Here is a 12,025-nt window from a genome sequence, read left to right as displayed (position 1 = left end):
ACAGTTTATTCTACATAGAAACAAATAGAAAACAGACTACTAATAAATCATGTAAAATGTATTTCCTTTCATTTTTTCTCTTTTCTAGTGGCCCCCTAAGGAAAATGTATTTCTATTCGAGAGATACTACGGAGGAGGTTGTTATCCTTCCTTCTTTTCTTCCTTCCTTCCAGTGATCATATGCTGCTTCATCTGCTCTTGGTGGCTCACTCTGAGATCACCACGAGGAGTAAAATCAGGAGCAACAAATCAGTGTGACGCATGTTTTGATCATGGCCTCCCTTAGCTGTTCTGCAGATGTTCCCATTAGTTACACATTCCGGATGCATTCCAAACTTCAAAGATGCATAAGCTGTGTATTTGTGGAAACCAGATCTCCATTATTGATTGATCAGGGTTGAAGGTCATGACCCATGTTCTGTGCCTCAATTAAAAGCAGCTGCAGTCATTTTCTCTGATCTTGGTTTTTGCTAGATGTAATGAACATGTTAAATGCATTGCTTGTAGTTGAATTATCTTAAGTTGTGTTCAATAAAATACCTTTTGAAGACATCTGTTGACCAACATATATAGAGTATGGCAGACCTATGGCAAACCCCAGTGAGTAAATAATAGAAGAAAGGAAAGACCCATGGACCAACAAAGTGTGTTTCATGTGATTTATACTCATGTATGCAGATAATTGTTTTCTTATGATCACACAGCTGGATCGTTTGGTTCCCTTTCCAACACACTCTTGAAATTAAGGGAACAATTGTTTATTTATTGTTACTGTGATGTGCGGTTAGCTGTTTCTTTTTGCATGCAAGAATAACATCAACTTTCATACAAATACACTGCACTGCCTATTATTATGTATTTTAATCTTAAGATTACAAGTACAAAATTGTATTTCCACCTTGGTGAATATTGATGTAAGTAATAAATAAACAAAAGCCCCGCAGTCGTCATAGTTACCCAGTAAATCCCAGAATAAACATGATCACGCTGTTTACATTACCAAATCATTTCCAATCTGTCAACTGTCTAGACAGCTGGAGGCATTCATAAAATTGTATTTCATATAATTAAATTACCTGTGCATGATGATCTTACCTTGCATGAACTATGCTATATAACTTAAGTGATATGTCTGGTGAAAATGGTCTAGTTAAAGAGTTGTTGGCACACCAACAGCAAAGACGAAGAATTCCTGCATGTTCAGACCACACATTTTCACAAAGGCTGGCCTGTTGTTCCACATGAATTAAAAGGGGGAATTATATACTGTTTTTTATGACAAAAGACAAATACAACGGAACTGATAGTATTGGATATCTTTGGCCTGGTAATCAACACTGTTTACCCTGTACTCTGGTGCCAAAAACAGGCGACCTGAATATTCAGTCAAAACTCCATACAATTCTCGTTTCTTATTTTAGAACTACGCTACCCACAATGCACCCGGAAACCAGGAAGTGTAGCGGGAGCTCGCGCCGGTTGTTGTTAGCTGCGACAAATGGCACTAAGTTAAAAATCCGTTTTTTTATTTGCCTCGTATTTTGCATTAAATAAACGTGATGTTATTATTTTTAACTCACTTTAACACATACGGTCTCGGCCAGGAATGACTGGTTCAGGTGACGAATAACTTCTACTATACAATATTCCTGCAATGTTAACTCCAAGAGGCTAACTGGTTGATATAACTAGCTAAACTAGCTGAACTTCGCTAACTACACCATAATGCGTTCTCCTGAAGCTGAAGCAACGTGTTGTGAAGCCTTATCGTCTATGACGTCTGATATCTCTCTTGCATACGAGAGTGCGACTAAGACTTTGACGAAAATAAAAGCGCACAGACAGGAGTTGAGGCCGTAAAAAACTGTGTAAGCGCGTAAAAGAACATAGTTATGTGACGTCATATTTATCGTTACTAAATTGATACTCCCTTATGATTGCTCGTCCATGTACATTCACAAATCGGTAGGGTGGTAACCAATAGAGACCGGGGACGCCTAAGCAGATTGATCGGATTTAGCGCTGCTGCACGGATCCAACATGGTGAGTGTTAAAGTCTGACGTGCCAGTGTAAAATGTGTGTTGACTTTATCTCGATTGAAGCGTGAAAAGGTGATTCTTTAGATGCTTTACCTACACTTTGTGTGTATGTATCAAACTGCTGTGCCATATAGAGCTACACACATGGCCGATAGTGTTGTACCCTTACACGTAGAGCTTTCGCTGAACTAAACTGATAAAAGTATTTGATTGTCATTACTTTATCAATTCATTCAATAGAACATAAACGTTATTTTCGCGTGTGTGTGTGCGCGCGTGTGTGTGCGCGTGTGCGTGTGTATCTAACCTTCAGACACACCTGTAAGTGCTAGACTAATCGGTGCCAAATGTAAAATATTTAGTTTTTTCCCTTTTATTTACAGGCTTCAAAACCAAAGGGAAAGCTATTGAAAAGTAAGTTCCTCCAATATTGTTTGAATGCTACATGCAGCAGTTGAACTCAACCTTCACTTAATCCCAATCTCATGATTTCCTCCAGGCTCACATGAAGATGATGACATACTGGACAGCTTACTTGATGAATCAAGTGAGTGAGCGCAGGTCTGCAACATTGAATGGCTTCAAGTCACATTAATATCTGTATTAATGTATAATTTGCTTACCAGAATTCCAAGCAAATAGAAGATCATCTCGCAGTGGACCAGTGAATCGGTAAGTTAGATGGATAAAAGACAAGAGTACAGCTTTTAAATTCTCACTCACCTGATGACGACGGGCATTTCTTTTCTCCTCCAGCTCATCTGTCAGTGATAACTTCTTCAGTATGTTAGCTGAGGAGGTCAAAGGAGATGGCGAGGTATGTCAGTGATGTGATGTGAACAGAACACAAAACAATGCATACATACTTGTATTACTATTATTATGGTTTCATATTGTGGCCATTTTATTTTATCATTCTTTTCATGTCTGTCCAAGGACTCTGATGTCTCAGACGCAGATCCTGATGACATCCTGAAGACCATTAAGGTAATTTATGTGTAGCAGGTTAAACAAAGATTAAGCTTGTTTATGTTGTTTAACCACGTATTTATCTGGTGTCCGTTATCTGTTGATCCTTGCACAGGACTTGGACAGTATGGAATCAGATGTCGGTCTGTTTGGATCAAAGAAAAAACCCAGTTCAGCCCCTGCACAAACAAAGGTGTTTGGCAAAAATGAGCCGAAGAAAGTCTCTACCACATTAGAGAGTCATGTAAAGGCAGACACACGAGGTAATTCTCCACAGTCTGGTCCTGCATAAATTATTTTCTCACCATTAGCTTCACATTCTCACAAGCTTTTGAAGTTTCCATTTATAGCAGCAATCAGAAAACTGTGTCTACCCCTTCACACAGATGAGCTCAGCGGAGGAGGCAGGAAGCCAAATTCTGCACCTTCGTCCATACCACATGGATACAAGAAGTCCACCCTCCCTGGTGAGTGTGGACCCAACTCCCCATTTTCCCATCCAGCTCATGAGCGCCGTACAACCAAAATAAATAAAAGCTTGCTGGCAACTTTTTAGCTGAACTTTTTAGCTGAAATGATTGATCCCAATATGGTAGACAGTGTGTTGAAGTAACCTGCCCAGTGGTTGTGCCTTAGGTTACAGTGAGGCTTCAAAGATCTATTACATTTGTCCTCTACGTCTGTGTACATTTTGCCAAATCTGGATTTGGAAAAATGGACCCTGTGTACGACCTTAAACTGGATGAGAGCGAGACGAGCACAGGACGAGACAGTGTGTAGGTTGGGTATGACTTCCTCCCACCAGTCCATGTCTAGTTGGAGTTCGAGCTCCAACTAGACAAGGGCTAGTTTTTATCTTTAATCGAATAACACTTCCTTTACAGATTTGGATGACCCCTTTGATGATGTGCTTGATGATTTGCTCCCAGAGGAAACTAAAGCAGAATCAAAAACTAGAAGGCAAGAGGCTAAACCTGAAAAAACGGTACTATCTCCTTCACTCTCACCTGTTATAAAGAAGGAGACAGGTAAGCCATAAATGATGAATAATTCTGAGAAATATTTTTAATTTCTTCTATAATGTGACGTCACAGTACCATGTGTGTATTCTCTGTTCACCAGCAAAGGTGCCAAAGAAGCAGAATGAGATCACATTCGATGACGAAAAGGACGACCTGATGGATGCGCTGGGCTTTAACAGTAATAAAGACAGTTCCAAGAAGAAAGAAGTTGTTCTTCGGTCCAACAAGGAAAGGTGATGAAAAACAGGAAATGGGATAAGTCCAACAGCGACATAACATACACTGTACCCTTGATGTATCCCTAACTTCTATACTATGTTTGTCCTTTACAGCGATGCCCCGCAGAGAGCTCGCACTCGGCTAGATGAGATTCTGGAGCGTGGGACTTCCCCACATCTCCTAGAACGGCCACCCACAGGCGAGAAGAATGAGCCTCAGTCTGTAGACAAGCTTCCGCAGGAGAAGCCCACCAGTGCCAAAGGTAATAAAGCACCACGGCCTCCAGCTTAGCGTACATAGCTGTGGGAGGCAGACACGTGTGAAGACTTGTTTTTGGTCTCAACTGTTTTTAGATGAGGACCTCACATTTGGAGCCTATCAGCCTACATTGGGATCAACACCTGAAGGGCACCAGTCACGCAGGCAGTCTGTCAGGTGTGTGTATTGTTGCAAAAATGCTATGCTACATAATGGAATATAGCTTTGATCTGAACCATTTTCCTTTTGTTCAGATTTTCTACAGAGGATGTCAGTGCCACGAGCCTGGAGAAGAAATCAAAACCCATCGCACCTGCCACACCCACCACCCCCACTTCCACTCGGCAGCGGAACTCAGCTGACTGGTTAGGCCTCAAGACAAATGACACGCTCGCCTATCTAGAGGATGATGCCAAACAGCCCGAGCCTTCATCAGAGTCCCTGAAGACTCTTTCCTCTCCTGTAATTGAAAGAAAGCCCTCTGTGACTGGTAGTCGTGCCACACCTGCTGCAAAAACAACAGCAGAGGCCTCAGCCCCATCTGGCAGCCTCACCAAAGCAGCCGTGCCAGAGTTCCCCGCAAGTCAGAGCACAGAAGAAGATACGGGCGACTGGCTAGCTGGAGTGCTGAGCAAGAAAAAGGCCCAAACATTGCCACCCTCAGAGCCTTTGAGTCTCGGAGAAGAAGTGAACCTGGAGTCTTTTGTTAGGTAGGTATGTGTGGAGGTAGCATCCTATACAGGACAGAGGCTCTTCTAAGTACTGAGTTATTATGTGCTCTAATCTTTCAGTAAGCAACCTCCCAAGAGCAGACAGGACACTCTTGCATCCATCAAGGAAGCGAGGTAGGGTGCTCAGTGCGAAGAAGTGACACACCATAGCTTTGATGCTTCCACTTCATTCATTCTCGTTTTGTGTTGTGCAGTGACACGTCTCTTGGACAGCGCAGCTCCACTCCTTCAAACCCAGTTCAAGATGAGAGGATCAAGCCAGGTATTTACACCTCCAGATGGTTTCTTTTCTATTCCACATCCTGCCAAAAGTCAATTTATACATGAGATTAGAGAGAATATCAAAGCACATATTTTCCTATTTGTCACACATCTTCTACCTTATTGGACCTAGTTTCATGTTGTGCAACCAACCAGCGTTCTGTTGACTCACCTCCTCTTTCTTTTGTTTAGATACCACTCCCACTTCTCTCTCCGCTTTGCCTCAATTGCCTTCAATAAGTAGTGAGTATACACCCAGCCACCCCACCTTTAGACACCCACTTTCAGCCTCAGTCCCAACCCAACCAATTCCCATCTATTAAACTATCTAGGGTGGCACAAACGGGCTGCTATTGAAATGCTGCAACGGTCACCATCATCCAGCACTTTGTCTACTGCCTCTATATGTCTTAGGGAAATGTGAAATAGGAGATGATGTCGTTCGGGTTGCACATAGACATATGTCTTTTTCTTTGCAGCAGCTCAACACCGAATACAAAGTACACCAGCTGATCTCCAACAACAGGTGTGGATGATTTTGATTGTATACAGAAATGATTCGGTAGTTTACTTCATAATGTAGCGTTTAAGCTCCACATCTTTTGAACAGGTCACACTTTCAGCAGACTATTTGCAACAGTTGTTGCTCCAACAGCAGGTAAGGGTTATAAAATGTTTGTTGAAAATAGGAGAATACAGTTATGGTGTGGATTGTTTTTGACTTGGCCTCTTTTCCCTTAAAGATGATGCAGTCTCAGTTACTTGGGGGAGTTTTGGATGCAGGGTCCCTGCAGAGACTGAAAGAGAAAGCGCAGCACTCTGGAGATCATCAAGCTGTACATCCTCGCATCATTCAGCTGGAGGGACAGGTACGCTGAAACCATTGTGGTGATATTGGGACAGTGCAAAGCCCTACCTAGGAAGCTGTTATAACCACTGAAGGGACATTTCATACTCTTACATCCAAATCTCTGTCTCCATGGATGCAGTTACTGTTAGTTAATCATGACAATGCAACTTAAATATACAGTGTACAGGTTTATATATAAAGTTTGTGCCATTGTGCCTATTTGGTCATACAGCTCCTCCAGACACCGGTGGAGCAAACATAGATTCCTTGTTACACTTAAAGTCACCAAGATTTCAACCTATAATTTCTGCTGAAGGACAGTTTGCCCCCTGACCGACTCTCTCTCTTCAATTCAACAACTTCCTGTTTATTGTGGTGCAGGTTAAGACACTACAGCTGGAGCGCGAACAAAGCCAAGTGTTGCTGGAGAGTGTCAAGCAGGGACATAAACAGGATATGGAGCTCATCGAGAATGCGCACAAGTATGAGTCGATTCCCAGAGCTTCAGATGTGACACCACACACACACACACATCATCAAATAACTCAGTATGACTACAAATGATGCATGCTTTATGAATTTGAAAGGACTTCTGTGGGCCTATATGTCTGACGCGCAATTACTTCTGTGCACTACCAGAGCTTGTGTGAAACTGCTCGAGGAATCGACAGCCCAGAAAGAGACGCGAGCGCGGCAGGAGTGTGAAGACCTAATGGAGCGTCTGGCCACAGTAACACGACTGGCAGAGCAGGAGCGCGCCGAGCTGCAGGCTCAGTACCAGCGCAAACTGGCTCAGGCTCAGCAGGACAGAGACCGCGAGGTGGAGAGACTCAGAGACCTCCAGAGGTACCAAGGGGAACTGCCTTTGTTTCTGTCTTCAACATATTATTGAGAGATATAACATTATACAGATTATAATAGTAATGCAATACAGTAAACAATATCTTTGTGTTACAAAACTCACACTACAGGCCTTGGTACTATATTAAAATATACAAAACATATCTTAATCTTTGCCGCTTTGTTACATTATGCAGTTTAATTTAGTGACGAATGTCCTGAAAAGTGCATTTTAGTTATAATGGCTTGCATTTGTTTGGTCCAGAATAGATATTGTAAATGTTGCTGTTTCATTGATATGTTTTCCCCCTTTGCTCCCTAGAAAGTCTATCTTGGAGATGAAAAAGGACCATGAAGAACAGATCCAGAGACTGAAGAGGTTGAAAGAGGAGGAGATCGATGCAGTTACGAGCGCAACATCGCAGACCAGGTAAGAACTCAAAAGCGATTGAAGGACACAGAGCATCTTGCATCGCACAAGGAAAAAGCAGGAACATTGTCGGTGGCTGTAATAAGCTGTTAAAGCAAGTTAAGCCAAGATGACTGCTGAGCCCAGTCCAGTCTGATTTATTTGTATAGCTTAATATCACATGCTATGTCAACTGGCTTTACACGCAAAAAACTGCCCACAAGCAAGTACGGAGTCTTCTTCATGTTGTTTCTTAGCTGAGTCTAGCAGTGGACTGGCAGAGGGTCCATGGAGGAGGCAGCTTAGGTGCAGTGCTACACCAGTCAATCCATTCTGTTTCTCCAGGTCTCTGACAGTGGCGATTGAGCAGATGGAGCAGTTCTCCACGCGGCTGGGAGAGCTCTCATCTCGGGTGGAGAGCACTCATGAACACACGTCCCACAGCCTGGAGCAGGGGGCCCGACACAGAGATGAGCAGCTACGAAGTACTTCATGCACCCACAGATACTCACACACTTTACAAGAAGAAAATCTGCACTGCCAGTCTTACTCTGCCAATCTTAAGTGCTTAGATGTATTAAATTATGGCCGTGTTAGGGTTATTGTTTTAACGCATGTAACAGTGATGCAGGACCGTCTGGCCCAACAGCAGCGAGGCATGGTCGATGAGAGAGCTCACCTCAAGGAAATCATTGCCAGGATGGACGCTCAGCTGACGGAGCAGCAGAGACAACTTGAGAAGGTCAGAGTGCAAAAACACGACAGGCCTTGAATGAATGGCTTAGATTTAAGAGACATCATAATAAAAAGTTTTAAGTAATACTGTTTGCACGGACATAGTTCCCCTGCATCTAAGACTATAAAGATGCAATTTTTATGTTCTTTGTTGAATGTCTCAGGAGCGCTGGAGGATGACAGCAGAACAAGCCAAGGCAGAGTCCACACAGAGAGGCCTGGAGGAGGAGCGGCGTTCCTTCAGCGTGCAGATCAACATGGAGAGAGAGGAGCTGGAAAGAGCTAAGGTGATGTCAGCAGACTCTTGGGTGGCACAGGGGCCTATATCCACATCGTTTCAGACACAGGACCTCACTTCCGCCTTGTCCTTCCTGTTCTCTTGTTTCGACAGACTGCGTTACTTGAGGAGCAACAGTCGGTGATGCAGCATTGTGCAGAGGAGAGAAGAAAGTTAGCAACTGAGGTGGCCCACTTCCACACCCAGGAGAAGCAGAGGCTGGAGAGGGCTGAGAGGGAGGCCAGCAGGGCTCTGGAGAGGGATGCTCACAGAGAGGGCTCCATCATCAGCCTGGCACTAGTGAGCTGCACAGTGGAGGGGGAGGGGCTTATTGCTGTAGTAATTAGTACTGTTCAATATATGTGGAAAGTCCTTAAGAAATCCATATCACTAAATAAGCCTTTCCTTCTTTGATTCTTTTGCAGGAACAAGCTGACTTGAAGCTTCGTGCTGCAGAGCTGAAACAGAAGGAGATGGCTGTGGCTCAGGAGAGAGAAGCTGTGGAGAGTCAAAAGGAGGAACTGGACAAAGAGAAACAGAGGCTTAGTGGTACAGCCCTGAGACTGAAGACACGAGCCCAGGAGGTGGAGGCCTTCAGCAAGGTGAACTAGCCCTCTGCTCAACCTCAGCTGAGCTGAACATGTTTGGTTTAGCTGTCAAGCAGCATCATGTGCACTATGTACATGTTTTTACAAAACATTGTGTTCTTTGAAGTTGGCTACAGAGAAGTATGAGGAAGGCGAAGGGGCATTACAAGAGGCACGACATGTAGCGACAGATCATGAGATGAGGCTCAGAAGTATCCACTCCCAAATGGAGAGGCTGAGGCAGCAAGAGCAACGCCTCCACCAGGTACTGCAAGAAGTCAACTCATTTTGTTGACTTACAGATTCTGGTACATTGAGGACACTTTTGTCCAGACTGTGAGATTATAGTGAAATGATTTTGTTACAGGAGCGAATGCGGAAGACTCATCTACAAAAGGAAACAGACAGACTGAAACTTCCCATAACTCCATTATCTAAATTAATTCCACCCATTTCACCAGGTGAGCTTAAGTCCTACGACTCAGGGGTTTCTATCATCACAAGGCCTTTTGTGTGAATGAACTTAAGTTGGTTATGTTTTATCAGTAGACCTAGGTCCAGTTGTGCCAAATCCTGACGTCCTGGCATCCATCCTGAATTCTTCCCCTCCTGTCTCATTTGGCCCTCGGTCCACAGAGCTGCAGGCGAGTCTGGCTCTCCTGAAATACACTGCAGAAAAGGTAAAGAGTGTACAGACTTTAGATCGAGTCACTGTAGAATTAAGTTATCTAAAATCAAGTTCAGTTCATTTTAAAATGCTGCCACTTTGTGGTCATTATTTCCCTTGTAGATAAATTGACAGAATGAAAGACAAACCATTATTTCAGTTGCAATTTTACAGCATCAGTTTGATTGAAATCTGCATACAAGGACTCCTGGGTGATGAGGCAGCGTGTATACTGGATATCGGATTAAGAGTAGTTAGATTTTACATACTGTGTACCAACACAGGGATGTAAAATGGAGAATTGTGTTGCAGATTATGCCAGGAACAGAAATTAAGTAAATCTGAGGCACTTATGTATTGACTTAATCTTTGTGCGAGTTTCCTTAAATGTTTATTATTCAAAGTGCAATCCGCCAGGAAAAACATTAACCAGATCTCAGGTAGTCTTATTGAATGTTTCTAAATAGTTCATACAAGATTACTAAACAAATCTGTCTGATTAAAGCCTCGATTTCCTTTTCTGCCCCAAGGACCACGACTACCTCCAAGATGAGCAGTTCTTCCTCACCACACTTAAGAAATCATCTTACTCTCCTGCTTTCCACCCACACTAGCATGTTCTGTTCATATTCACACATTCATGTTATTTTGTTCCAACACTTGATTATGCCACAAGTTACTTTTGTACAACATTGTTTATTAAATACATTTCAGAACATGGGGTACATGTGCATTCAATTTATTCTGAACTTCAAGATGAAACTGGTCAGTTGATAGCATTCCTGGATCAATCCAAGCATGTTTAGGCTGCTTCATTCATCTGGAATAAGTACAAACAATTAAGGTTTTTACACAATCCTGATTAATATCTGCGGATATTTAATAGCATTACATCAAGCCTCAGGTTACCATAACTCAACACAGATATTCAGACAGGGATAACATGTTTCATCACTGGCTTGACTTTTAATCATGTTAACAGTGTTCTTACAGTATCTACCTTTATGTCAGCTCACGAGTCCACATACCTCCTCCATTGCGTTGTGAAATCTGTGAAGAGAGATTTAAGTTCTCATTAGTTATGGGTGTGAAGCAGTCAGACTGTAGAGTATGAAGGCATATCTCAGAACAGCTTTAGCCATCGTCAGTTATCGCATCAGACGGCACTTCCTATGCAGCAATATCATCATAGAATCATGGATAACCCTGAGTAATATATGGTGGATTACATACCTTATCACTTTGCATCCGTCCTCACCATCAGCGCCAGGGAGGGGGAAGACGGCAGTCACCCTACAAAAGACCACGTTTCATAATTAGTGATAGTTCATCTTTAACATGTGACTTCACACATCTGTCTGCAGCAAGTCAGTTATAATTGGTTTCAACACTTCTTATTCAGACAGGGATAACAAACTCATCACATACTGCAAGAGTAATGAACGTCTCATTCACAGCCAATTAGCGCTTCCACAAAAAGGTGCCTCTTACCTTGCATATCCGTGAAGGCGCCACGTGTGATCGCGGGTAAGCGTGTCACATCACATCGACCAAAGACATAAGTCATCTGCAAAAACAAAAGACGGAGATTTTAAGTGTTAAGCTTTGAGATCAGCTACATTTTGTCCAGAGTAGCGAGCCAGGCCACATTCCTGAGTTATACCAATAAAAACGCAACATTCTCAATTCGTTTAAATTGTCTCGTCTGTAAAGGAATGAATACATGCAATGGCGTGATTTCTGGTCAGCTTACAATTCGAACATTGCTGGATGACAAGCGACAAGTTCTGCTGCTGCACGTGTTCGACTAAGAAAAGCCTGGTGGTGGCTAGCAGCTAGTAAGCTAATTGGTCACTTAAATCCTCGTCAATGACATAATTCTCCACCTCTCGCATTGTACTCACATTAGTAGCAATCATGGAGGTTCGTCTTGAGTCCCCTCCATATTTTGACACAAATAGGTGAAGGAATTTTCCGATTCAGGGCTTCTGAAGTCACGAGCTCGTTTGAAGGCTGCCATGTGTCCCGGCGAAGGAGAGAGCAAGACCGGAAATCTCGCGTGGCGAGATTTAAATATGCGGGAAACGTCACAGCACGCGTGACTAGAAAGTGGGTGTGGCGAAGGTTTTTTTTCAGTGTTACTCATTTTGAGAGATAGAT

The 12,025-nt window shown here is 43.0% G+C and overlaps 1 protein-coding gene, 1 long non-coding RNA gene and 2 other non-coding genes across 8 annotated transcripts; 1 reads left to right on the top strand and 3 right to left on the bottom strand.

Moving 5' to 3' along the window:
• The first annotated feature begins 1,457 nt into the window (after nt 1-1,457).
• On the top strand, nt 1,458-10,569 carry fbf1 (Fas binding factor 1). Of its 5 annotated transcripts, XM_076143123.1 has the most exons (32): nt 1,458-1,619; nt 1,970-2,043; nt 2,424-2,454; nt 2,540-2,587; nt 2,667-2,712; nt 2,797-2,857; nt 2,977-3,027; nt 3,125-3,272; nt 3,396-3,476; nt 3,894-4,037; nt 4,132-4,264; nt 4,364-4,512; nt 4,604-4,685; nt 4,763-5,218; nt 5,300-5,353; nt 5,434-5,501; nt 5,693-5,743; nt 5,980-6,026; nt 6,111-6,158; nt 6,244-6,369; nt 6,732-6,832; nt 6,990-7,196; nt 7,513-7,620; nt 7,945-8,084; nt 8,223-8,341; nt 8,499-8,621; nt 8,726-8,911; nt 9,037-9,213; nt 9,326-9,463; nt 9,566-9,659; nt 9,745-9,878; nt 10,396-10,569. In XM_076143123.1, the coding sequence occupies exons 2-32, from the start codon at nt 2,041-2,043 to the stop codon at nt 10,477-10,479; spliced, it is 3,438 nt and encodes a 1,145-aa protein (XP_075999238.1). In that variant the 5' UTR covers nt 1,458-1,619; nt 1,970-2,040; the 3' UTR covers nt 10,480-10,569. The 5 variants fall into 5 exon arrangements, with proteins under 5 accessions (XP_075999238.1, XP_075999239.1, XP_075999240.1 ...); XM_076143124.1 differs by having other exon boundaries at nt 1,458-2,043; nt 5,983-6,026; XM_076143125.1 differs by having other exon boundaries at nt 1,458-2,043; nt 9,748-9,878.
• Nucleotides 10,542-11,907, bottom strand: LOC142992633 (uncharacterized). The gene is made up of 5 exons (XR_012961059.1): nt 11,770-11,907; nt 11,357-11,432; nt 11,099-11,158; nt 10,866-10,915; nt 10,542-10,685 (listed from the first exon to the last, which is right to left on the bottom strand). It is a non-coding gene; the product is annotated as an uncharacterized LOC142992633 (long non-coding RNA).
• Nucleotides 10,759-10,828, bottom strand: LOC142992772 (small nucleolar RNA R38). Its single transcript, XR_012961072.1, has one exon. It is a non-coding gene; the product is annotated as a small nucleolar RNA R38 (small nucleolar RNA).
• Nucleotides 10,987-11,059, bottom strand: LOC142992773 (small nucleolar RNA SNORD49). The gene has a single exon (XR_012961073.1). It is a non-coding gene; the product is annotated as a small nucleolar RNA SNORD49 (small nucleolar RNA).
• Nucleotides 11,908-12,025: the final 118 nt, after the last annotated feature.

Source organism: Genypterus blacodes, unplaced genomic scaffold (genome assembly GCF_046128005.1).
Source record: "Genypterus blacodes isolate CSIRO-AG114 ecotype Tasmania unplaced genomic scaffold, CSIRO-AGI_Gbla_v1 ptg000022l_1, whole genome shotgun sequence".
NCBI lineage: Eukaryota > Metazoa > Chordata > Actinopteri > Ophidiiformes > Ophidiidae > Genypterus > Genypterus blacodes.
This window is presented reverse-complemented; position numbering and strand designations above follow the sequence as displayed.